This window comes from Rhinichthys klamathensis, unplaced genomic scaffold, assembly GCF_029890125.1.
Source record: "Rhinichthys klamathensis goyatoka isolate OS25496 unplaced genomic scaffold, OSU_Roscu_1.1 h1tg000310l_1, whole genome shotgun sequence".
Lineage (NCBI taxonomy): Eukaryota > Metazoa > Chordata > Actinopteri > Cypriniformes > Leuciscidae > Rhinichthys > Rhinichthys klamathensis.
The window spans coordinates 1,132,674-1,160,453 of NW_026606828.1; the positions used below are offsets into that span (position 1 = coordinate 1,132,674).

Sequence of the window (27,780 nt, forward strand, 5' to 3'; positions counted from 1 at the left end):
ATCCAGATGCAACCTATTACGAAGTAGCGTTCCGTTTGGCCAGATTTTATTTTTCAAAATCAATTTATTAAAATTTTGCTCCGCCCCTTTAAGATAAACCGCTGGTGTGCTAAATTATATCCCTGTCACCGTCAACTCAGCAGGGATTTCCTAAATCTAAAATAGGGATCCGAATAAAGATTGCAGTCTGGTTATAGCATCACTCAGTGACTGATTGGATTGAATATGGATTTGATTATATATATGGCTTCCTGCTGAGCTCTTAAATTGAGCTCTTAAAGCGAAACGGGAATATAATTTCCTTTATTAATGTTTATTAAATGTTAGCATATCAACCCTAAAAATGATAGGCTACTTTACATTCTAACGTTTCGCTTTGTTCAAGCATATCTCGACCCTTCGCACAATGGCGCGTAGGCACGAGCTCGGGCGTGAACGCGCCCAGTCTGGACTGCCGTCTGGTCACAGTCTGCAACTCGGGAAGCGAATAGGAGGGGCGAGTATTGGGGATGCCACGGGAATGATCCATTAACCCCGCATAAACCCACATCCGCATTTATGGATTAGTTTCTCCTGAAGTGTAGAGCGTCATATTTATTGCTTCCGTCCTCACTGAAGTTACTAAAATATCCCTGACTGCTCTTATTCACTTTGCACGCGGAACACATGACGGTGAGTTGAAACACTGTTACTGCACTACTGTTTGCGTGGAGTGTTTTGTGCTATATTGCGTTTTCTCCTGGATGAATGGTGCATTGTTGCGCTGTTTGTAAATAACAAAAGTGCCATGATCACCATTAGGTACATTGAGTACCCAGTGCGTCAATCCCGCAATGAATAACTTATAGCCTAGCAACGGATGGAATATGTAATCAATAGAAATTGATGCATTGTAACACGGTCAGTTGAGTTGTTTGATTCGTATCGAGTTTTAATAGCGATATCTGTTAGTCCAGGATGGGAATAAGTGATGCTCTTCCTCTCAAATAGCCTTCTCGGGTTTACCCACAGACGTCGACGTTTTACCGTCCCTTTTTACCTGTCTGCACTTTAGAAAGGGAAATGGACTCCTCCTGCTCCTCCTGTAATACATCGTGGCTCGTGTCGTGTCCTGGCACGTTCAGTGAACAAAGGGAAACTGACATGATGCTTCAGGGAAAGTGAAACATATTGCAAAGTCACATATTTAGGTCGAGGATGTTGAGATGCGCGTGTGTGTGTGTGTGTGTTTTAAGAGCTCATAAAAAGCTCTTACGGCCCCCTGAACAAATGATGACAGCCTGATGCAAGACAAGTCTTTTGTTGTAGTAGCCTATTTTCTTTTGCGACGCTTCCCGAATGGTCCAGTAGGGGGCGCGGGATGAATTGTGTTGCTGAGGAGGAACACATGGAGAATGACATGAAGAACGTAAACAATCACATCGATCCATCCTTTAAAACAGCCGAACAGAATAAAACTGATTTTTCTTAATCTTCGGCAGAATAATGGTTTGCAAATATGTCTTCACTGTAGCTGTCTTATATGAATTGGTTTTAACATGACCTCATAATCTATTCTAGAGTGTTTACCAAATGCTTGCATCTGGGAAATTTAAGGGGCTAGTTAACCGAAAATTGAAAATTCTTTTATCTTTTTTTTTACCCTCATCTAGTTTTAATCTTTATTACTTTATTTCTTCTGCAGAACAAAATTTTTTATAATTTTTTTAAAGAATGTGTAGCGAAGTCTCTAATTTCTTTGCATTATTAATGAATGGAGACCATTCATTTCAAAATTAATTTGAGAAGCGGATCAGTCCGATTCGTGAACAAATTCAGATGGATCATCAGATTCATTAAAACTATCCGATTCAAAAGAAAGATTATTTAACTGCTGCGTCACAATTCAGAGGCTACATCCTTCGAAGAGCGCATTCGAGGGCCGATTGCTTCACCGCTGTGCGACGACGAAGGCTGTCCCAATTCGAAGGCTCCTTCAAATGTGTCTTCCATATGCGTCCTTCGTTTCCCGTGAAATGAAGGATACAACAGATGAATCCTTCGCAGCCTTGCCTACCCAACAGAAGTATTATTGGGTTTCAACTTACTCAAATATCTAATGATACAAATGTAAAAATAAAATAAAACACTTTAAAGTGGTTTAAATGTTGACTTATATCTTACTAAAATGTGATTATATATAGTTTATACTCTATTATATACAGAAATGGACCATGGTGAACAAATTTAGAGAGTTTGTGAACCCTGTTTTGCGCTCGTCGACGGCAGCTGTCACAGTTGGCGACAAGAACAGTCCTCCGTACTGTCCCATTTAACAACGCTCAGTCCGACCTTTGCTGCCTTCGAAGGCGTGGCCTTTGAAATCCGAGTCTTTCGAAGGATGCAGCCTCTGAATTGGGACACAGCCACTGAATCAGCCATGGCTTCTCTCATGAACATTAAATAGTGATGCCTTCTATTGAACTAATGATTTTTTTTCATCTGACTGATCTGATTCTAGAGTTTGACTCAGTTGCAGTTCACAACAGCTCGCTGAAGGGAAATAATTTCAGTGAATAACTGCTTAAATTTCAGTCTGTTTTTAACACAAAGCAATTGTAATCAAGAAGAATATGGAGGAATATGGCGCACAAGGTGTACACAATATAAATTATTTTGTGTTCTGCAGAAGGAAATAAATCATACAGGTTTGGGACAACATGAGGGACTATCCCTTTAAAGATGTAAGTAGTAGCAAACACCACAACCCCTCTCTCATTTTGTTGATTTCTTTATTCTCTTGTGTTATCAGAAGGACCAGAGATGTTCTGAATGAACGGAGGATCTGGCAGCCTTTCGATAACAATGCTGGAGAACTTGAGCGGAGCCCGCATTGATCGACCCGTCCCTAGATCATCCACGTTCAGCTTCTCTGCCCTGTTTGCTCTGCCACACCATCTTCACATGGATGGGAGCAGTCATCCATTCAGGAGGTACAACTGATGTGAACGGAACTATTAACACACTCACATCCTGCTATACATACTCGTATCCTGTTATGTGTTTATGATTCCTGGGTTTTCCCTTGTTACTTGTACCCTAAATGAGCCATATTCAAAAAAAAATCTCACAATGTGTGACATTCCTCTATTTACTACCTGCTGAGGGACCCATTTTGTGTACAATTATTTAGAATCAGTATGATGCCACAGGAGACATGACATAACATAGATTACTCAGTTCCAGGAACCAGACCGATATTAATGTAAATTCAATGAGTGCAGTCAGGACCAGTGGGAAAAGGATACAAATTTTCCAAGCTAAAGTCAATAGAGTACAATAGAGTCACCACCACAGCATATACATGCTATGAAAAGTAATAGTTTGTAATTTGGTTCTTATATAAATACATAATAATATAGCCTATATATATATATATTTTTTTTTAATATATATTAGGAAAAGATTATTATTTATATTTATTATATTAAATTATATTATTTATTTTTTATATTTTAATTTTTTATTTTTCCGAAAAATCTACTTTTTCAAACTCATAGAACGTTTATCTGATTTTCACGAAAATTGAACCAGATGATCTTCAGAATTCAATTTGATTCTTAAAACAGTTCTTGAATAACATGCAAACGGATTTGGCATTGAGTACTCCAAAATAGACTTGAGACTGTGGCTGTGTCCGAAATCTCCCACTACTCACTATATAGTGGACTATATAGTGAGCTTGCCATTTTGTAGTGCTGTCCGAATGTATAGTGATGATTATTATACCCTATATAGTCCACTCAATGTATCCCAGAATGCATTTTGAAAAGTAGTGTACAACCGATGGTCACTAACCCAAGCCCTACATACCATCATGCATTGCGCTGATCGTAAAAGACCTATCAGCATCATCTTCATCTTTAACTTACAATTTGACGACGTCTCGCTAGCGTAGCAAGAACAGCACGTCGTTTTCTGTGTCTAGAAATCCTGTTTCTTTTGCTCATCCGCAAAATCTTCTGAATCACGAGAACAAACAAACAAAAAAGATAAATATTGAGTGGCATCTCCACAGAGTCTAAAAGCTGTTTTATTAAGAGTATTATGAGCAAGATATTTGATAACGTAGATCTGTTTTTTTTCCCCTAATGTCGACAGGCAAGAGAAAACGGTGTGGCGCGAAAATGAAAATATATGAAATATGTGTATTAATTTTATTTATGTTTATAAGTTATAATCATGTGTGGAGTAACGCATTATAACAGAAACGCCCAGAAATGACTTTTAATTTTACAATTTTGGAGAAATAAGCTCAATATAATGTGATGTATTTATAAAAAAAAAATCTATTTAGCCCAGAGCTGGCTCGGCACCAGCTGACAGATGATGGCGCGTTTAAATAGTGCGACAGTAATGACGTAATCAACGGCGCCGAGAGACGATCGAGTAGTGTCCGAAAGTGGTGTTTCTATTATGCTGGTGAGCTCACTATATAGTGCTCTACTCCCTACCCCCTACAAAGGGGTTAGGGAGTAGTGGTTTGAGTGGAGATTTCGGACACAGCCTGTATCTCCGCAACGAAACTTGGTATCTGTAATCGCAAGCATGACTTGAGGGTACGTGCAGTGTTTCGCCACTGTGCCACCTAGTGGTCAGAAGATATGAAAACTGATTTTTTTTTGTTTATAACATCTGACCAGTTTGACCAAAAATCACAAGACTGGTCTCTTTCAATTTGGGGAGCCATGCTGAATCGGACGAAATTTGGCCATTTGGGCGTCGGCCATTTTGAATTTTGTCGTAAAATGCTATATTTTACGAATGCATTGGCATATCGTTACAAAACTTGGTAGGCTATGTCATAGATATCCATAATAAAGGCTAGATGTCTTACGGCGGAGTCTCTATCGTCATCACTGGCGGCCATCTTGTCACAGGCAAGCTTTCTGGCGGGCTCTGTGATACCTGATGTAAGATGAGTGATCAGCACGGACACAAATACTCTTATCTCGTTTAAATCTTGACGGATTTACAAACGGTTTGGTTTCTTACAACCGTTATTAACATGGCTATAATTCTGGATGATTATTTATTTATACGCTTATTATTCATAAGTATGCAGTGTCATAACTACATCTCTGACGTTTATAACAAACCAAACCGTTTGAAAATGGGTAGAAAATTGAGCAAGTTATGGTTATTTAAAAAGTATTTTGACCATTAAAACACAATGTTACGTGTGAGCGAGCTGCCTGTGACAAGATGGCCGCCAGGTGCGGACGTCGACCTCCATTGGCCAGCAGCGCGGACGAGACATCTAGCCTTTATTATGGATATCTATGGGCTATGTGTCTTCGGCAAAATGCCTTGAAGGTACTCAAAAGGTTTTAGGGCAGCGCCACCTTGTGGTCAATAATTATGACAAAATTAAAACAAAATTTAAAATGCTAATGGATTTTGATTAGTTTTGCCCATTTTATTTGATCGATTCTCTGAGAACATAGATACCATTTTTTCTATAGTCGGCTGTAATTCCTGTCTGCCATTCTTTCTTAAAAAAACGACTTTTTCAAACTCCTCCTAGACCGTCGCTCCAATTTCCACGAAAATTGAATGGGGTCCATCTTCAGACCATGCAGAGAACATAGATAGCAATTTTTCCATAGGCATCCAAACTTCCTGTCCGCCATTTTGATTTTCTTAAAAAAAAAACTTTTTTGAACTACTCGTCAAACATTTGTCCGATTTTCACCAAATTTGTAATATAAAATATATTTTATTACATAAAATAGGAAATTTTTATACTATTTTTATTTTGGATTATACATATATTAATATAGGAATAATATGATAATATTGATATAATAATATAAAAAAATTAATATATTATATAAGATATATTATATACAAAATATATAGTCTATTTTTGTATCATCCTCTTGGCACAAATCATAAGTTTCAGTGCTTAGAAAAGTAATACCACGAACCTCTATTCAACAAACCTCATGATTTGAGGTATTTTAAAACCTCACACTGCACAGGAGGAACAGGCTGTTACTCCCTTGTACGGGGAGTGTGAAAAAAATTAGTTTTTGTGTTGCATAACTATTAAACAAGATTGGTTTATCCTTGTGTGTGTGTGTGTGTGTGTGTGTGTCTGACAGAGAGAGAGAGACTAAGGAAAGGATATGAATGTAATGTTAGGAGGAAGGAAATTGATTTCTCAACAGTAAAACAGTAGTTTCCTCCCCTTCCACATCTCTAGCTGCATCTCTCTAGCTCCTCCCCTTCTCTCACTTGTTGTTGTGGTTCTGGACTAACTGTAGTGTGTTTTTAACCATGAGGACTCTGTACCGCTTAAAGTTGGTGAGTTCTCCAAATCTGAGTCAGCTGGGGAAAAATGAAAAGGCTTCATTGGAGGAGAGAGGATCAGGCCCTAATGCCACATGGAACAGGTTAGTGCGTGTTTTGTGTCCAGCACATGTCCATAAGTGTCATAAACTGAGATGTAATTTCACGTCTGTGTGATTAATTGCAGCATTCACAACGCAGTTATTGCTGTATTCCAAAAGAAAGGACTGGCCGACAATGAACTCTATACGCTCAATGAAGGCGTGAGGTGAGGCAAAACAACATCGTATGTATTGTAACAGCAGACGGGTCTTTTGTTAATTTTTATACATTTTTGTATTTTATTTATTTCGCTATAATGGTAACTGTTAGCAGTGTGTGAAATGTAGACTTTAACACACTGTCAGCTGTGATCTGAGGCTTCACATTATCAGAACAGTTGTGAGAGGACGCAGAGCCTCAGTCCGATATTATGTAACTATTACAAGAAAAATTGTGAAGCAATAACATCCCAAATAAGGAAAACATACCCACATCATATTTCACCCCAAAATCAAGAGTAAAAAATAAGAATTTATATTTTACATAAAAGGGCTTTTTAACCTTTAAATAATAAACCCTTGGTCGTTCTAAACCACGGGTAAACAGAATCCATGGTTATTTTTGTACCATTATTATTATTTTGCATTACATTTGTGATACTATTCTATATATCATAAATAAGAACACCCCTCATTCTCATTACTGTAATGCATCTGCATTGTTTTACTATTAGGTTTGTTTGTGATTCTCATTATTTTTTATGCATATATACCTCAGTATAATGCACTAATGGAAATCCTTTTGTCTGGACACCAATTACAATTACAGATTAAAAAAACTGTAATTAAAACAGCATAAGTTAAAGAACGTAATGATAATGGTACTACCTTGTTGTATAAATAATTGTGTAAATAAAGTTGTTTTTTTGTGCATTTCTTTAATAAGTATTTGGGGGAAATGTGCTTAATTGTGATTAAAATAATGCCTATAATAATGCAAAAACTACAAAAAAAACAGGCACTTTTATGCTAAATATATTATAATATATACTAGGGATGGGCAAGAGTGATGAAGTACTCAAATGTTAGTTGCCCGTGTATCAGCGTGCTGTTAAGGGAAGTGCATCCAGAGTTTTGTAAAAAAAAAAAAAATACTAGCATGCTCAAGGTCACATGCTTATTGGTGTCCTTTTGTGCAGATGCAAGTTGTAATGTTTTTTTCCTAGTAATACGTTCATGTTTTCGTAACTTTTCATGTCATATTTTTATTTGTCAACATTAATTTTCGTAAGTGTGTCCCGGGCTTAAGTGTGTATTTAAATCAAAAGCTTTATTTGCTTTACATTATATTTAAGAATGATTTCTCTTCTGAAACATTTGTTAACTTGTTTACGATATTATATATTTGTTATCAGGCAGCTATTGAAAACAGAGCTGGGCTCGTTCTTTACTGAATACCTCCAGGTGAGAAAATATTTTTAAAAATCAGTTTTTCCAGAGATGTGTTTGTTCTAATATATACTCCTTTTTTTATAAACTATTTCTTCCCTTTTTCCCCTCATTATCAGAATCAACTTTTAACAAAAGGCATGGTCATTTTACGGGACAAAATAAGGTTTTATGAAGGTATACCATCCCATTTTAACAACAAAACACATGTACAGAATTGCAACATTACACAGCATTTCACTTGGTACACAACAAGCAACACAATCTGTTTCTCGTCTCGCTGAAAATAGGTCAGAAGTTATTGGACTCTTTGGCTGAGACATGGGACTTTTTCTTTTGCGACGTTCTCAATATGCTTCAAGCCATCTTCCACCCAGTACAGGTACAGTTTAGTCATACTGCGAAATAACTTGTTAGACATCAGATACAGCAGTGGTGTGTGAATCTGTGTGCATGTTCATGTTCAGGGGAAGGAGCCGTCGGTGCGTCAGCTGGCCCTGCTGCACTTTCGTAACACCATCACCCTTAACGTGAAGCTAGAGGAGGCTCTGTCCAGACCACGAGCCCGTGTCCCTCCCTCCATCGTCCAGATGCTACTAGTGTTACAGGTACACATGAACCGCAAGCACACCCTTTTCACAATCCTCTTAGATAACGTGAAGGTTCCAGCCATCCCGTCATGAGCTGCACCCAGAAATGATAGCATAGTGACTTCAAGACAGGTCATTTGTGATGGCGTAAGCAGTTGTGTGATATAGAGCGAGACATTAATCATAAGCCTTGTGTGTCTCAACTAGAACGACTGTAAAAGGGATAGTCAAAGTGAAACTCCTAAATATGTCATCTTCACGTCTTACAGGGGGTTCATGAATCCAAAGGTGTGAGTGAAGAATACCTGAAGCTGGAGTCTCTGATTCAGAAGGTGGTGTCTCCGTACCTGAGCACGCAGGGACTGTGTTCACACGAGTGTGGCGCATCTCTCTGCTCATGTGTGATCGGTGAGAGAGCACAGACACCAGCTTTACAGACACAACATTTAGTCTCGTTTCTTTCTGCAGTAAAGAACTTCACTGGATAGTTCACACAAATGTTTGGGTTTAGTAAGAATTTTTTTTGAAAGTCTCTGAATGCTTACCAAGTCTGAATTTTTTTTGCAAGGCTGTGTTTATTATTATTTTTTATCCGAAATACAGTAATTTAAAATAATTATTTTCCATTTGAATATGTTTTAAAATGTAATTTATTATATTTAGAGATAAAAAAAATGTTAGGTAAAAAGGTGGATGTTTTCATTTATTATGACTCCTTTACACTGTGTGAGATTAAGCTCAAAATATTAAGATTGATATCATTTGCTAAATTTAAAATAATATCTGGAATAGATTTACTTTGTATTTGTTTCTTTTTTTCTACACACTGATAGAATAAAGTTCATTGTATAAACCTAAGATAAATATTTTGAATTCAATTATTTGTAAATCGCTTTTCACAATAAATATCATGGGTAACAGTGGCTAGGAGAAACTCCATAAAAAGAATACAGAAATACAAATTATGTCTCTCAAGTAATAACGTATGTCTCAAAGAAGGAGAGATAAACACTTATAAATAAATATTGTTTTCACAAAATTGTGTTTTTCTATATTTATTACAGTTAAAAATTAGGGCTGTCAGTAGAATACAATTATTGTGATTAATCTCATGAATTACAACAAAAGCATATTGAAAACGTAATATCAAATTTGATAAATGTGCTAAAAAAACTTGCATTAATTTTGCATTTAATAAATAGACGAAATGTCCCTTTAAAGATCTTGCAATTATGTTCTCCACATAAACATTTGCTCGATTCAGCCACTTATATTTTAAGTATGTCAGAAACGGTACTGTAAAAACGCAGTATATCATTACTAATTTCTTGAAAATCTTTCCAGAGAGGCGTTTGCAGTATTGCTGGTCCAAGTCTGCAGACCTGCCCTCCAGTAACCCCGTAGTGCGCTCCAAGAGTTACAACATCCCCATGCTGACCCCCGTGGCCGAGTACGACTCCGAAGTGAGCTCTGTGGGCAGCGTGGGCATCCGGCGCCACTCCGCATGCGATGTCACTTCCTGCATAGAGCACCAGGGCTATTCGGCCCTGTCTGTGGGAATAGAGACCAGCTCGACCCCCAGACTCTCATTGGATCACGAGCTCACCCTGTCCGGTGTGGTGCGAGGGGCCACGGGACAGCCCGCTCTAATTTCTCCGCCCGTCTTCATCCACACCTCCGCGGGGTGTCTGCACGCACCGGACGCCCAGGTGGCTTCATCCGAGGTGGACAAAGGCCTTCCGTCACCCCCGAGCTGCTCCTCCAGTCCTGAGACCATTGTAATGCAGGGGCTGGACTCACTGGAATCGGATCCTGACGGAATCTTCATCGACTTTTCCCACTGCCGCTCCGATTCTTTTGGAACAAGCAGGAAAACTAGCTGATGGAATTAATTGCTGTGAAGAATCCATTTCAAATGATTGATTATAAACTACTACTTTTTTTTTTTCTGTGAACTTGTGAAGTAGCTCTGTACGTTATGTATTTTTAAAACTGGAATTCCTTTCCAGCTTTGCGCTAAAGCCGAGGCTGCTTTGTGGAAAAATGGGAGAGGACTTTATTTAAAGCAGTTGTTTTCATAATGTTTTAAACCTGTGAATTTTTCTTCATAGTTTTTCATCGATAATAGACGTGAAATGTGTCCATTTTAATTCATATGCATTTTACTGTCTCTCATTTTATGTTTAAAGCTGCAGTCACATTTACTGTTGTTTGGCGAATTTTCGCGAGCAAAATCCAGTCATTTCAATAGGAATCCATCTTTACATTATTGACAATAGACAATTGACCTTTTTAGTTCGCAAAATGTGACTGCACCTAAAGTGAGCTTCAATTAACGTATTGTGTTATAAGGTGACAGTATCGCTAAATGTAGAAATCTCTTCCATTACTGTCACTCTTGATCTCATGCACTATTTATTGTCATAGGGCTTTTAAAAACTACATTTAGTGCTTATAAATCATTGCCAATCTAACCTGCACTCTTAATGCTATAAAATGAAATTTGTCTCTCAATTTGTGAGAATGACTATATCTAATGACAATACAGTGCAGAACATTGTACGTTCTCAAGCTTGTTGCTATTTTATGTGATGATTATGAGCTGCCAGAGAGCAAACAGGGTTTGCTAATTGAATGTTACAAAAGCTCCCTTTTAGCTAGTTGATAAAATAGTACAAATGCAGAAAAAATGGTGTTAGATGAGACTGCATAGAAAATTTCTCTTATTGGCTATAATATGCTATTTTATAAGGTAATTTTATATAACATTTGCTTAAATTAAAAAGACTATTGCCTGATTTCTTTAGAATTGAATAGTTAATTTATTCGGTTAAATAGCTGTAGGCATAATTGGATAAATGTATATTCTAGAATAGAATATATAAAAAATTATAAGGTAAAGAGTTGTTATTTTTGGTTCTCTTATGTTTATGTATGGAAGCTTTTTGACTTAGTTTATAAATTGATCAATTTCTCTGTAGTTTTATAGAAAGAAATTGAGCATAGATTTTTACACAAGGAACATTTTTAGAATTTTGAAAGGTTTACAGTGGTACTTTAATACTTTGCACTGTCATTTTTGAAGTCTGTGCTTTGTTTCATACTGAATTTGCTATCAGCTTTCATGTGTGCTGCTGTGGACAACCTCAACAAGACTGAATTTGTAGTAAAATACTTTTATGCTTCATGTTTATGACTGTTTCAAAGTACAAGAGTATGGCTCGGTTTTATACGGGTCAGGCTCATGTATCATTGTTTGTCTTTCTAGATTTTGTTATAATTTCCTTTAGTCACTCTTTCGATAAGATGAACAGGTTTGCCTAGGAAATAAGCGTGAAAAACGAGATAACTGGAGCTTGTATTTGTTTACGTCCGGTGACGTTGAGCCGGAAGCAAGGTTTGATTCGTGAATGAATCATTCTTTTGAACCGAATCTTTTCAATAAATAAATTGAACCATTTCTTTACAGCCTATGGTTGAAACGCTTCATAAACCAACAACTCACTGAACCGAGACGCGTTGAAATCCTAATAGCAGAAAAACGATATATGAGCTCATTTGCATTTAGAGTGAAACGAGAATTTGAATCAAAGTTACTTTAGTACCTAAATATGAGATATGAGGACCTAATTTTGTGTTTTATCAACACACAAAACAGATTTATGAATTTTATCTTCTAAATGTGTCGTAACCTTTTCAACTATGAGACGTAAATTATTTTGTATCGCTTTGTATTAGCTGAATGTCTGGTTTTATTAATAAAAATGAATTCAAAATGTGATTTTTATGTTTTATGAATGTAAAATGTCAGACAATACGTGCATTTTAAAAGGATCGCGTACGGAAGTATTTTTCGCCTTGACGTAAAGCTTCTATCAGTTTTGTGAACCAATTCTTTTAAACTGCTCAAAAGAACCGATTCGCTGAAACGAGTCGGACATCCCATCACGAATGGGGGTGTTGTTGTTTAAATAAACACAATTTGAATTAATTTGAGAAAATGCAATGCCGTAAATGTTTTTAAAGAAAAATAATAATTTTTTATATACACTTCAGACATTTTAAACAAAAACGTATGGTGTTTTTCATACAATAAAAACAGTCCGGAGAATAGTCACCCTCCCCGTTTTGAAAGGATGAAGACAAAGGCTACCGGAAACCGGACTCCATAGTTTTCGTCAAATGGCTGGTTTGTATTCATGCGAAATCGTTTGTTTTCTCCAACCATAAACGTTTCGTTTTTCAAAGTCTTTTCGGCGAGCTTTTTCATGGATTTACATTTATGTTTACTAAACATGTGTCGCGATCTGGAAACAGCCGTTACTAAGACCTGGCGGTCCAAATACAGCGTCTACTCCGACGTAAGCTGGTTATTCCAAGCGAATGAATCTCACACCAAGTTTTAAATGCAACAAAGCGCGGTCGTTTTTTATTTTTGTTGTACGTTTACTTCGTTCTGACATTTCTCCCGGTATTTTGTTTTACATGCGGTCCTCGCCGGCAGAATTCCAGACTACTAACTTCGCTAAGCTAACGAGCTGCTCTTAGAAATGGAGATCCACATCTCGAGCCTTTTCCCGGAGATCTTAGCGATGATTTTCAACTACCTGGACGTTAAAGGCAAAGGCAGAGTCGCGCAAGTGTGCACTGCATGGAGAGACGCCTCGTACCACAAATCAGTCTGGAGGGGAGTAGAAGCCAAACTCCATCTGAGAAGAGCAAACCCATCGCTCTTTCCCAGCCTCCAAACCAGAGGGATCAAGAAAGTCCAGATCCTCAGCCTGAGACGCAGCCTCAGCTATGTTATTCAGGGCATGCCCAACATCGAGAGCCTTAACCTGAGTGGATGCTACAACCTAACAGATAACGGCCTCGGTCATGCTTTCGTGCAGGACATCCCCTCATTGAGGATCCTCAACCTCAGCCTTTGCAAACAGATCACCGATTCCAGCTTGGGCAGGATTGCGCAGTATCTGAAGAACTTGGAACTGTTGGATCTCGGTGGGTGTAGTAACATCACCAACACGGGGTTGTTGCTCGTCGCGTGGGGCCTTCATAACCTCAAAAGCCTGAATTTGAGAAGCTGCCGGCACGTTTCGGACGTGGGCATCGGGCACCTGGCCGGCATGACGCGCAGCGCCGCGGAGGGATGCTTGAGTTTGGAGCATCTCACCTTGCAGGACTGTCAGAAACTCACCGATCTGTCGCTCAAGCACATTTCCAAGGGGCTCAACAAGCTGAAAGTCCTGAACTTGAGTTTCTGCGGCGGGATTTCCGACGCCGGCATGATCCACCTGTCACACATGACCCAACTCTGGACTCTTAACTTGCGCTCCTGCGATAACATCAGCGATACAGGCATCATGCATCTTTCCATGGGCGCTTTGAGGCTGTACGGGCTGGACGTGTCGTTTTGCGACAAAGTGGGCGACCAGAGCCTGGCCTACATCGCGCAGGGCCTGTACCAGCTCAAATCCCTGTCGCTTTGCTCGTGCCACATCAGCGACGACGGGATCAACAGGATGGTCCGGCAGATGCACGAACTGAAGACGTTGAACATCGGCCAGTGCGTCCGGATCACGGACAAGGGCCTCGAGCTCATTGCGGATCATCTGACGCAGCTGACCGGGATCGACCTGTACGGCTGTACCAAAATAACCAAAAGGGGACTAGAGAGAATCACGCAGCTGCCCTGCCTTAAGGTGTTGAACTTGGGACTTTGGCAAATGACCGAGGTCAAGGGTTTAGGAGACGCCTCTGAGATCCTGCCCTGCTACGCCTCGTAACGTTTACGCTACCTCAGTGTCGCCAGTGATGTCTTGTTTTTCTAGAGACGTGTATTATATTATTAAGACGCACAGTCGCACCATCATGTACTTTGTTACTAAGCCTGTTTGGAAAAGGGGCTCGATGTAGTTCAAATTGAATCAGCAATAAAACACTGAACAGCCTTCCTTATGGTATAGTCTGAATTATGATGGTTCCCTTGAATGCCTTTGTTTTTCTGTACTTTGTTTTAGAGCCTCAAATTGAGGTCAAATGTCTTTTATTCTCATTTCCACTGACAAACGCATTTTGTCACTGCCTTTAAGTATTTATCCTGAAATACCAGCAATTGGAGAGAGAAAAAAAAGTTTACCATGTGTGTGTGGACAAGGAAGGAAAACTTGCTTGTTCGGTTTATGTGATTCCTCCCTGGTAAAATGGAACATATGCAATTTAAACTTTGTTTTAAAAAAAAAGAGGCCAGTTTGCTTGTTAAAGACCTACAAGATGTCTGTTTATTTTCCTATAAATGATTAAAGCTAAAATTGTTTTTTACTAAATTGTTTTCCTCTTATTATTTTTATACTTCATGTTCTACAACACTCATTACATTTGTTTTGCATTTGATTTTTCCATAATTCCACTCTTTATTTTTCCCACCACAGATTAATAAACATGTAAAACGTGTTGTATATACACATAAAATAATATATTGACGGTTTGTGTACATTTAATTGCAAGTAAAAATGTGCATAATATACATTACATGATATACATAATCCCATACTATACATGCAAGCACAGAATAATCACAATAATAAGCCCAATTTTACAAATCTAGAATATTGCACCATCAGCTAGAAATCCAAATTTCTATAAAATGTTTTTTAAAGAATTTCTTTAAAAATTGTAATGACAAATAGCTGTAAAAGATATTTATTAGTTATTAGGAATTCTAAAATACAAATTATATATAATAATGAAACCCCATTATCTGTTTAAATGACAGGAAAATTAAATCATATTGATATGTAGAGAACTATTATACATATTACATTTATAACATATATAAACAACATTATAAATACATACACACACATATATATAATGTTACATTTATATTACAAAAGTTGAATTGATTACTTTTGATTTTGAATTGGATACATCAAAAATAATGCTTAATAACGACTTAATAATGCAAGAAATACAACATTATTAAACTGTTCACTGCTTCTTTTCTGTAGTCCTTATTCAAATGTTATTTCAGCTGCCAAATTATTATGTTTCAACAGTTTGGCCTAGCCTGGTATTTTTTCAAACCCATGATAGACCTTATTCAGAGCAGCGCCGTGACAGGTATGAAGCGAGGCTGTGAGGGATAGACTTGCTGTGTTTTTAGTGGCATCCGCTGTAAAAACCTGTATAAAGCTCCTAGATCACTTATCATTTTCCACAGCTAATATAGATACGGCCTCCTCATCCCGCTGGTGTGAAGAAGCGGCCACACTTCCAGAGTCAAGAGTTTTTTTGTCTACTGAAATTTCTTAGAAAGATATGTTTGCAGCGTTTCATTAGCAGAACAATCCAAAAACCCATTAAAAAGCAGTAAAACCCACTGAAGAGATGTATGTCTCTTCAGTGGGTTCTGAAGACAACTGAAAACTCATCTCTTCCGGGAGCACTTAACATAACATAATAATAATAAAAAAAAATAATAAAAAAATCCTTTCCTCTAAATCCTCGCTTGCCTGGCTTATGCTACTCCGAGCTATGTCTGAACTTTGTATTTTACTTCTTGCGTTGTTTTTGCCTCTTCACGATGACTCGCTTGGTTTAGTCCTCAGTTGTAAGTCGCTTTGGATAAAAGCGTCTGCTAAATGACTAAATGTAAATGTCTATCCCTCACAGCCTCAATCAAAGATGGCGCTGTAGTGAATAAGGTCTAACCACCAGACTTTTGGATATTCTCTGTGCCCACTCTCTTATTGTTTTCTGCTGGCATGAATATTCCTGTACTTGCATGTCAGCAGCTGTTTGAAGGTGTTCTTGAAGGTGACATTGCACAGGGCATAGCAAGCGGGGTTAACCGTACTGTTTATGTAGCAGAGCCAGTAGCCAAAGGTCCACATTGTGTTTGGGATACAGGCCGAGCAAAAAGTGTTGATGAGTACCATGACATTGTAGGGAGTCCATGTGGCTGCAAACGCCACTAGAATGGCCATAATGGTCCTTGTAACCTTCTTCTCCCGCGAGGATAAACTCTTCCTCTTCTGAGACCGTGGCATGAGAATCTTCTGCGACACCAGACTCAGCCTTTCCTTCCCGTTGGTCATGTCCTGACCTCCGTTGTTGGGTTTATAGGTGTTTTGCGGGTCCTTTTGGGATGTTGTTCTGAAGCAGGTAAATCTGACCCAACTTCCTGTGGCCAGCGGAGCTGATTGGGTCTGACGGCTTCTGATGTCACAGTTAGTGCTTATAGATACGGCCTCCTCATCCCGCTGGTGTGAAGAAGCGGCCACACTTCCAGATATAGAGTCATTCTCACTCTCCCGCTCTTCTCCTGCAGGGTGGGTACAATATATTTTCAGTGAGATCTTAGATGATGCCAAGATTTAACTATATTTGGTTCAGATAACTGGAGGGAAAAAATATATTTGTGTTTGAGTGTATACGGTCTGCTGCCAAGCTCCAAAAAAAGAGCATAAAAGTAGTTCATATGTCTCAGCAGATTCAATTGCAGTCTTTTTCTAACACAAAGTATATATGCTTACGATATAAGTGCACTTATATATAAAATTTGAGTGAACCAACTTTTTTTTTATGATAATTAGTTAATGTTTTATTGTTTATATTGATTATTTCCAACACATTTACTAATATTACTGTCAGATATCATAAGATATTAGAGATTACTCAATCCAATAAAAAAATGAAAGAAATACACACACGAATATATTTCATCAAGGATCGGATGCATTAAATTGATCAAAAGTGTCAATGAACATAATATTACAAAAGATTTATATTTAATAAATGCTGTTTATTGAACTTTCTATTCATCAAAGAGCCCTGAAAAATCACCATTTCCACAAAAATATTAAGTATCACAACTTTTCAACATTAAGATAATAAGATAGTAATAAGAAATGTTTCTTGAGCAGCAAATCATCAAATCAGAATAGTTTCTGAAGGATCATGTGACACTGAAGACTGGAGTAATGATGCTGAAAATGCAGCTTTAAAAACACATTAATAAATTACATTTTAAAATATATTAAAATAGAAACAGTTCTTTTCATTTGTAATAATATTTCACAATATTAACATTTTTACAGTATTTTTGATTAAATAAATACAGCCTTGGTGAGCATAAAAGACTTCTTTCAAAAACAAAAAAAATATGAATGTTTCCAATTTTGACAGGTACTGTAAAAATGTTTTTTTTTTCTGTAGGTGTATATATCTAAAACACTTTCACAATAAGCAGACGTGTGTTTTATTAACTCAATTTAATGTTATTTTTAATCTGTTCATCATATAAAGCGAACGAGTCTCTTCAAAAAAAATTACTAAACCATATGGATTAGCTTTATGATATGATATATTTTTCTATATATTTATGAGGGACAGAAATCTCTCCGATTTCATAAAAATATCTTCATTTGTGTTCCGAAGATGAACGAAAGTCTTACGGGTTTGGAACGACATGAGGGTGAGAGATTAATGACAGAAAAATGTCATTTTTGGGTGAATTAACCCTTTAACAATAACAACACTTGATCAAAAAGTTTGGAAACTCCTCATATAGACTATTTTTATGCTTCTCTTTTTTTTTTTTGGAGCTCGACAGCCCCCGTTCTCAATAACATTGTATAAAGAGCAGTGTGAACATTCTCCAAAAAATCTCCCATTGTGTTCAATGGAAGAAAAAAAAAAAAGTCATACGAACCTGTAGTGGCATCTGAAGCACTCTGCCTGCGTGGAATCATTTCCTCTCCTCCTTGGATTGACTTCCTCTCCTTATTGCTCTCAGTTGTGGGTCCAGCCTGGCCTCCATCATTACTGACTCTAGTAATTCTCCGATTTTCTCTGCTTCGGACACGACTGCGGCTGGCTTTAGAGATCTGCCAGTACAGTACGGTCATAGTGACGACCGGCATGTAGAAGGCAGCGATGGCGGTGCCGAAGGTGACCGTAGCATTGGAGAAAAACTGGATGTAGCACTTGCCTTCAGGAACCGTCCGGCTGCCCGTGATGAACTGCCAGAACAGGATGGCTGGAGCCCAGAGAATAAACGACAGGATCCAAGCTGCTGCGATCATCATTCCTGCCATCTTGTGGGTCCTTTTGACCGGGTAGCTGAGAGGTTTGGTGACGCAGAAATATCGGTCAAAGCTGATGATGAGGAGGTTCATAACAGAGGCGTTGCTCACCACGTAGTCCAGAGCCAACCAGAGGTCACAGACCAAAGCTCCTAAAGGCCAGTGGCCAGTCACAATGTACACGGTGTAGAGGTTCATAGAGAAAACACCAATGAACAGGTCGGCACATGCTAGACTGAACAGGAAATAGTTGTTGACCGTCTGGAGGTTTCTGTTGACCTTGATAGAGAGCATGACCAGCACATTGCCAATGATCGTGATCAGGCTTAAAGTGCTCAGTCCGAGAATGACGAGAACAAGCTCGACTTGTGTGAATGGACTGTCTAGGAAAAAGTTAGTCTTGTTAGCATGGCCGGGGCTTGGAGAAAGAGTTAAGTTGGAAGTCTCCATCTTTCCTTGTCACAGGACATGCACATCAGAACCTAAGGGTAGAAAAAAAAAGGGTATAATTACCTATATTTAATGATGTGCTTTCACTTTTCTAAATGTTTTTTAATTGGGTCAGTAAGTAATACCTGATGATGGCCCAAAAGAGTAGAGCAACTACATAGCATTGGGATAAAACGCATTTGGCACCTTAGCAATTGGATAAAACCACTCAATACCCTCGCAACTTTTATCACAGTTACTTTTGGAGTCATAAATATGTATTTGAGATGAGTTTGGTTCCAGCTTTTCTAATTACCATATTGTTTTTTTTTTTATTTCAGCTTTTTTCCATTTACTTTTTAATTTCATTCATTTGTTTTCATTAACATTGGTCCAAATACTTTTTACTATACATATTTTATTGAAAATACAATAAATTGTTAAAAGGTTAGTTCACCTAAAAATGAAAATGATCCCATAATTTTCTCACCCTCAAGACATCCTAGGTATACATGACTTTCTTCTTTCAGCCGAACACATCTGAGTTATATAAAAAAATATATCCTGGCTCTTCCAAGCTTTATAATGGGAGTGAATAGAGATTTTAAAGCACAAAAAAGCACATCCATCCATCATAAAAGTAATCCACATGGCTCCAGGGGTTAATAAAGGCCTTCTGAAGAGAAGCGATGGGGTTTTTGTAAGAAAAATGTCCATATTTATAACTTTATAAGTTGGTTAGAGTGACCTCTGACCGACGCCTTTATTAACCCCTGGAGCCACATGGATTACTTTTATGATGGATGGATGCACTTTTCTGGCTTCAAAATCTCAGTTACTATTCACTCCCATTATAATGTTCTGAAGAGCCAGGGTATATATATTTTTTTAATATAACTCAGATTTTGTTTGTTTGAAATAAGAAAGTCACGATGAACACCTATGGCTTGAGGGTGAGAAAATGAGGTATTTTTCATTTTTGGGTGAACTAACCCTTTAATGCTTTCTTTACAATGCACAAAAGCCCTGTGCAAAAGACCACTCCTATCTTTATTGTTCACGATATCACATCTAGTAGCATGTGGAGAGAGAACTAGTGTGTATCTTTGCGGATGGAGTCTGTTTGCCAAACATCATTCTCAAACAGAGAGCTCATCTGTATTGTTTATGCTGCCAGATTTCCATTAAGGCAAAGGAGAACAGCATCACATTGATGGGCTTGATAATACAGAAGGGAAAACATGACTAACTGTGATTTTATCTTAGATATTTTAATGTAGCTGGATGGAAGGAAGGACTCTGATAGCACATGTCTTATTTACTGTCGCCAGGAAGGCCTCTGAAGGGCAATAAGCTTATTACTTTTAGCAGAACAGCATGTACTGTACTTCACGCTTCAGTTTGGAACAGTACCAAAAACTGCATTTTAAACAACTAGATTTGACATTTTTTGAAGAAAATGGTGCTATTGTGTTATTAAAACATAAGTATGTGGTTGCTTAAGCGGTTAAGAGGGTTGCTAGTGCGTTCTGGGTGGTCTTACCATGCTATTATGTGGTTGCTGGGTGTTTTGGTGTGTTTTTGGTATAGGCAAAAAAAATAAAAAAAATATTTCTCGATTTTAATCCATTCTCATTTTGAAGAACCGATATCGAAATATCTTAAATCCAACGAAACGATGCTGTTTTCAGTTGATCTATGAACAAAGCTTGTAGCACCTCCTATTCAAGAAATCTCAATATGCTTTGGGATTACTTCTCATAGGAAACAAAGTCTCAGCTTTCAAATTCTGTCAATTTTATTCCGAAATTCAAACAATAAATAGCTTACCGTTTTGGTGCTCTTTAATGTGACGTGACAGATCGATGTTGCCGCCTCGGATCAAGTGAGAACATGAACCGATCGTCTCTTCCTCTTTACTGCTAGTTACAGCACGAAATAAACATGAATAAAACTTCTAAAGGTATGTTGAAAGATACAGTACAACTTACAGAAATGTATCATGTCTCATGCAATCGTTCAAGTAGTGTTTCAACCGCGAAAGACGTCAATAAAACAGCTTTAAAAATATGTCACATAATGTTACATTTACCTCAGAAAAGCCATTCAATGTCCATAAACTCGTTATTCAGCTAGAAAATTTTACTTAGAGAGGAGCGTTTTGCTAAATATATGCACTATATTGCATATTCATTATATTTTTTCTAAACCTGTTCTTCAATATTTAATGTGTTTGAATAAATCCTTCATGTTTTTATGGCAGCCAAGTATAAGCATAATTATGTCATTAAAAATTCTCATTATAACCTTGTTATCATTATTAAAACTTCCTTATTTGTAATTTAAATGCAAGTAGCCTACACATCATTTAATTTTAACCTTTAATATTATAGCCTAGTGATTTACCAACTGGGATTCCTACACCATTGAGAGATATTTGTTCCTTGAGGAAATTAATCGATATCGAATTGAATTGAAAGCTTGTGAATCGAAATCGAACCAAATCGTTACATGCGGTTGCCAGGGTGTAACTATGCGGTTACTAAGGTGTTCTGAGTGTTTCTTAGCATGTTATAAATAATACAGTTGCTGGGTTTTCTGAATAGTTGCAAGGGCTTTGCTGTGGTGGGCTTTGCTGTGGTGGTCTCTATTGTGTGGTTGGGTTTCGAGCATGTGACTGGTTACTGAAATGCCACTATGAGGTTTCTAAGATGTTCTGAGTGATTTTTAGCATTGCTACCATGGTATTCTGTGTTGCCTGGGTGTTCTGAATAGTTGTTAGGGTCATCATTTGGGTCATTAGTGTGTTACTGTGCAGTTGCTTGAGCATTGCTAGGTGCTTGCTAGGGTGTTTTGGGTGGTTAGTCTGTTACTATGCAGTTTCTTGGCTGTTCTGGATGGTTGCTAGGTAGTTGCTAAGGTGTTCTGATTGGTTGTTATTGTGTTGCTATGAGGTCTGCATGCCTTACCAATTGCTGCTAATTAAGTAACTCTTTGTGAAGTCATCTTGGGTGGACCTATGTAATTTAATATAATGCAAACAGATGATATATGTTGTTCATATGTGAGCTACTGGGCAAATATGTACTCTGTTAATAAAGTTTGAATAGATTTAAAATGACTGAGTGCGGTTTTGGTTTTACTACTGTGCTTAAAAGTTAATGGCCTTCAGTCGGTTATCCTGTTTGTTAAAAGTAGATATCGTGGGGTCTGGTCGTCATCACTCTCAGGATGAAGAGTAAAGGCGAGGATTTGTGGTGGTCTGTGCTGCATATTCTCTTTGAAGGACAAATGACATTATGACCTAATCTAATATGAATAATGTGAATATGGATCAACATATTAACGATTCAAAGCACTTGGTTTTGTCTGCGGTTTTAAGTGAGACTAATAGTACTGATGTGCTGTCACGTTTGCTCACTTCTCACTGTGATATGATGTTGCTTTCTGACAAAAAAAAAAAAAAAAGAGAGGACAGAGCAAACGATCAAGATGGAAGGTATTAAACTGCGAAAACATAAATATTTATTCTTTATTTATCTTAAGATCGTACTGACTTCAGTCAGCCATTCTCACCTTCTAGCTTGTGCCACGAGTTCTTGTTAGAAAGCCAGGGTCATACAGGACAGCCATGTGGGAAATATCTCAGCGCTGTGACAAAGAACAGCAATCTTAGCACCGGTGATAAAATTTGTACCTTGGTTAGTGTGTGTAAGTTTATGTGTTTTGCTTTACATAAATTCTTTACATATTTAGTGCAGGGCTAGTTGTCACACTTGTTACTCCAGTGAATTTTACTCAGGGTGGGTTTTTTTTTTTTTGAAAGCCCGTTTACAGTGCTTTAAAGTATTGGCTACAAAAATGCAAATATTTCCACCATTATTGCCTAGGCAAAAACTACAGTTCATTTAACACACATTGACATTTTGTGACATTCCCCAATAGCGAATTTATATATGGGGTAAGTTGTCGCATTGGTTGTCTTGTCACACAGTAAAAAAATTATGAAATGCATAGCAATTTATGAAATTTCAGTTATTCTCCCCCGAAAAAATAATTTAATTCATATTCACCTTTTGTGACAACATGCCTTAATAGCATGTTAAAGTGTATACAATATATAGGGTCATGTTGTCTCAATAAAACCTGCCACTGAACAGCCTATTAAAGACTTTAACTTAATTTTAAACAGTAAAACAATTATGAAATACAAAAAAATATAAAAGGAAGCAAAAATCCAACATATATTCATAAATTGTGTAAATAATAAATATAATTTAAAGCACATGACAACATGTGCCCTTTGAGAACAAATGCACTCCTTAAACATAGCCAACCTGTGTAAGTTATAAAAAATAAAATACCTAATACCTTATTTCTGCACTCAAATGTCCTTCATCATCAGTCGTAACTCATATGAGAGCAGATGATTGTCAGCGGCATCCGTCTTCTGTGAGGATCAGAGTGAGCTGTGCGTCTGTTGTCCTCTGTGCCAGTCACTGACACGAGGGTGGGCTCTAAACACACCTAGATGAGAAGCCAGAGAACTGCAAGGAACGTGGTAGAGCTTAAACATCAACTGAAAAAATGTTTCATGTTTTAGGGACAACGTCACAAATGCAGCTATTCTAGCAAATGTGTACACAATGCTTTTGTAATGTTGCTTGTAATGTCTGTCTGTGTTTGTCTGGCGGTCAATTCAATTCAAAATTGCTCTATTGCCAAAGCTTGGAATACATAAAATAATAATAAAAAGATCAAAATAATAGAAAAGAAAATATTATAATATAACTTAAACTTAAATGTTACATATTAGAACATGTGTGGACATTTGATACCACAGTGTTTAACAGTTGTCAAGAATATCGATATTCCGATATGTAACGAACTGACGGCGAATTGACACACACCTGCCTCCTCTCACTCATTCGTCTCATTCGCTCCAGTTGAATAGTGCTTGTATTGCGCATAATTCGAGTAATTATCGCAGGTTTTGTGCACACTCCTAAAGCACCATCCCACTGACCTGTATAAGTGGCACTCTCATAAAGCCGCCACTCAAACTGCTCACGAGTACGAAATTGACTTCTTTTTCGTGGCTTATTTTGCTTAAATGGTCAAATACAAATAAAAATTAAGTCAAAATGCCTGTCTTGCTGAGTATTTAGGTAAATACTCATTTTTTTCAATACTCAAAGGTCATTTTTGGAATGTAATATTTGAGAGAAAAGGCATGTCTGATCCGTACGTAAGCTCTTAAAGTGTTAATCAAGTTAATCAAAGACACAAAAAGACATAAGCATTAATCGGTATTTCATTTTTACAATGAAGACTATCCAGTGTTATTTTACATTTGATTACTTTCATTTGAGTAGTATTTCATTCCTGAATACTACTGTAGGACCCACCTGAAAAACTTAAAGCCATGTTTATTTCATTTGTCTATTTTTTTATTGTATTTATTTGTGCTATTGTTTGCAATTTGTTTATTTGTTCTTATTTTATTACTGACTGTTTACTGGTCTTTTTTTATTGTAAATCTAGTTCAACTACACAAAAAAGCCTCCCTTTTCTGTGTGAAAGCTATTACAACAAAATTACCCAAATTATATATAAAAAATATGAGATAATAAAAAATTATCTATATGGTGGTTTACAGTATATGGCAGTTTTGAAAATGGTATTGAATATCGATATTTTTCAAGGTATCGTATCAAAGTTAGAAATTTCAATATTGTGACAAAACTAATATACACACACATATACTGAGGGTCACTGTGGTGGACAGTGTGTGGTCTGACACAATACACACATTCAACTGTTGTCTCTCAGGCTGTGGCACATCCACAAGTATCTCGCAGCCAGTGCTGCTGTCTTTATAATATCTTTATTTGTTCTATTTCAGTCATGGCTAAAGTTCTTTATTCATTTTATAAATTTGTTTAAGTAAAGGTCTCTTATTGATATGCATTTGTGACAGTGAAGTAGGGAGTGTATCTCTGTCTCCATTTCTCCTGTCCCACATGCAGTGAACACACACCCTTTACTCTCTGGGTAACCAGCTCTCTCTGTGCCTGCCAGTCTCGATGGCTAGACTGTGCTCACTGAGCCTGTATTTGGTCAGGATCCGTCTCTGCTTTGTGTCTCTGACATAATATTCTTCCAAATTTGTAATTTGATTTTAGGTCTACAGAATTGTAATTTACTTTGTGTTTTAGTTTCCTGATTCCAACGTTCCAGATATGTATTTATAGATTGTTTGATAATTTGTTTGATAATTTGATTTATTTTGATGTTTGGGTTAGAAGCAGTGCTGGTCTGAGACTGGTTAGTGTTAGAGTTATTCGGGTTAGTAAGTCTAAGTCCAGCTTTTTTCGGGGTTCAGGTTTTGGATTTGTAATGTTTTAGAGATATTTTTCCATCTTAAAAATATATCTAAATTACGCCATATGCTCTCATTGACAAATGCGGAACAATTAGTTCATGCGTTCAGGACATCAAGGCTAGATTATTGTAATGCTCTACTGGGTGGTTGCCCTGCACGCTTAATAAACAAACTACAGCAAGTCCAAAACGCAGCAGCTCGAGTTCTTACCAGAACCAGGAAGTATGACCATATTAGCCCGGTTCTGTCAACACTGCATTGGTTGCCTATTAAACATCATATACATTTTTAAATATTGCTGATTACTTACAAAGCACTAAATGGTTTAGCTCCCCAGTACTCGAGCGAGCTCTTAACGCATTATAGTCCGTCACGACTCACGTCTATTGCGATCTCAAAGTTCCTGCCAGTTGATAATACCTAGAATATCAAAATCGACTGCTGGCGGTAGATCCTTTTCCTATTTAGCACCAAAACTTTGGAACAGTCTTCCTACCATTGTCCGGGAAGCAGACACACTCTGTCAGTTCAAAGCTAGACTAAAAACACATCTCTTTGACCTAGCATTCACATAATACATTATCGACTTCTATAATTCAATGTTAGGCTGTATAGATTAGGTCAGCTGGAACCGGGAACACTTCCCTTAAATCCTGATGTACTTGTTACATCACAAGAAGAATGGCATCTACGCTAATCTTAGTGTCTTTGTTTATCCCAAGGTTTTCCCGCAGCCTGCCGGACCCAGGCCGTTTCCAGATCTGATGAAGGGCCTTCGCCTGGACCCGATGACAACGCAGTGCTGAAGTGCCAACTAGCCTCTCCCTATGGAGGATCCCTATTCCACTCTACAGATAAAGTGTTGTGAAATTTCGGTTTGCGTACCAACCCCGAAGTGATAAAATAAAGTAAAATAAAATTCTGTATCAAAATGTAGCATTTATCAGCATTTATCACAGGTTCGCGTTTAAAGTCTGTTAAGAGAGAACGGTGTCATCTTAGTGGCCTCTAATTTAATAACAAATGATCATTTCGACGGAAGTGAATCAATCCAAACTAACTTTAGCTGGAAAATAACATTATTCAAGAACTGCTATAAAACCAAACCAATCTCGATAACCTTAAATTATGTTTATCTCTGTAAAGCTGCTTTGAAACAATCTACATTGTTAAAAGCGCTATACAGCTAGAGCTTGATGTTTTTGTCTAGTAGAGTGAGTCCAGGTGCTGTAGACCGTTCCAACTGCTCCGCTAATTCATTAATGTAAATGTTGAACAGCGTTGGACTCAGGCTATAGCCCTGCTGCACTCCTCTCTTCTGGGTGAAGAATTCTGTATGTTTATTGCCAATTTGTATTGCACATTTGTTGTTCGAATTAGAGTGGGTGATATGGCAAAAATATCATATCATGATTTTACTGTCTCTACTACTACTATGATTCCACTGTCACTTCAAGTCTGGCACGCATCTAATAGACACACATCCGTTTTCTCTCAAATGTTTGCTTTCACTTTAGACACACCTGCACGAACACCAACACAACGGCATGGACACCGACACAAAAAATTTGATTTTGAATTGGTTACATGAGACTCACCAACAGCGGTTACACAAACAAGACAAGATACAATGGAAACATGAGGGCCATTTATACACACAAGACTAATGACTAACAAGAAACACCTGTGAACAATCAAGACGATCAACCAATAAGAATATGACTATACATTGATTTTATACCCTTACACAAAGAAAATCTATTTCCTAATGAATAATCATATATTAAATGATTTAACGGTATATTAGAAAATATACATATTGTCTAAATATATTACAATATATTGAATAATACATATAGAAACAGCACTTGAAGTGGGAAATCTACTCACCTTCAGATGAAAGTTTATACATTTTACATATTTACAATAAATGGAGGGGACATGTTTAACTACGGGTGGTGATGCTGTTTTTAAATGCTGCCAGTGAGCTATAAAGAATGTATGAACGAAGTCACCAGATCTAAATATTCACAACAAACACCCTTTCAACATGAAACTAAGAAATTAGACCTACACTTTCACTGCGTCTCCCCGCATCCTGTCAAATGTTTGTATCCCCCAGGATACGTCGTCCCTTTTAATATGAGCAAAACATGTGTAATAACAATTCTTTTGAACATTTACTCTCCTTTAACAGTCAGAAGCAAAGCATTCTGGGAACTAGTCTGTTGTAACCACTGATTGTATTCCGTGAATGTGTGTATATATGTGTGTAAAGTACATTCACATTTATATGGGAACATGTATGTGCAATATATGTACACGATAAATATTACATGTAATGCCTATCTATAGATAGATACACATTTAGGTAGATTGGGGGCGCATTCCCTTCAAAAATAAACGTAACTTAATCCACTGCGTCTTCAGCAGATCAGATGTCGGGAGTAAATGAAGACTGCTAT

At 37.5% G+C, this 27,780-nt stretch overlaps 3 protein-coding genes across 4 annotated transcripts; 2 read left to right on the forward strand and 1 right to left on the reverse strand.

Annotated features, from left to right (window-relative positions):
* The first annotated feature begins 379 nt into the window (after nt 1-379).
* Nucleotides 380-10,401, forward strand: prr5a (proline rich 5a (renal)). The gene is made up of 10 exons (XM_056271060.1): nt 380-672; nt 2,792-2,972; nt 6,327-6,437; nt 6,521-6,601; nt 7,790-7,838; nt 7,943-8,000; nt 8,114-8,205; nt 8,291-8,431; nt 8,683-8,821; nt 9,758-10,401. Exons 2-10 carry the CDS (start codon nt 2,812-2,814, stop codon nt 10,294-10,296), a joined length of 1,371 nt encoding a protein of 456 aa, XP_056127035.1. The 5' UTR covers nt 380-672; nt 2,792-2,811; the 3' UTR covers nt 10,297-10,401.
* Nucleotides 10,402-12,588: 2,187 nt separating this feature from the next.
* Nucleotides 12,589-14,739, forward strand: fbxl14a (F-box and leucine-rich repeat protein 14a). Its single transcript, XM_056271064.1, has one exon. The coding sequence runs from the start codon at nt 12,964-12,966 to the stop codon at nt 14,197-14,199; it is 1,236 nt and encodes a 411-aa protein (XP_056127039.1). The 5' UTR covers nt 12,589-12,963; the 3' UTR covers nt 14,200-14,739.
* A 1,354-nt stretch (nt 14,740-16,093) lies between these two features.
* chrm2b (cholinergic receptor, muscarinic 2b) lies at nt 16,094-23,415 on the reverse strand. 2 transcript variants are annotated; one of them, XM_056271062.1, is made up of 4 exons: nt 23,302-23,415; nt 22,507-22,581; nt 18,129-18,983; nt 16,094-16,739 (listed from the first exon to the last, which is right to left on the reverse strand). In XM_056271062.1, the coding sequence occupies exons 3-4, from the start codon at nt 18,949-18,951 to the stop codon at nt 16,162-16,164; spliced, it is 1,401 nt and encodes a 466-aa protein (XP_056127037.1). In that variant the 5' UTR covers nt 18,952-18,983; nt 22,507-22,581; nt 23,302-23,415; the 3' UTR covers nt 16,094-16,161. The 2 variants fall into 2 exon arrangements, with proteins under 2 accessions (XP_056127037.1, XP_056127038.1); XM_056271063.1 differs by lacking the exon at nt 23,302-23,415 and having other exon boundaries at nt 22,507-22,590.
* Nucleotides 23,416-27,780: the final 4,365 nt, after the last annotated feature.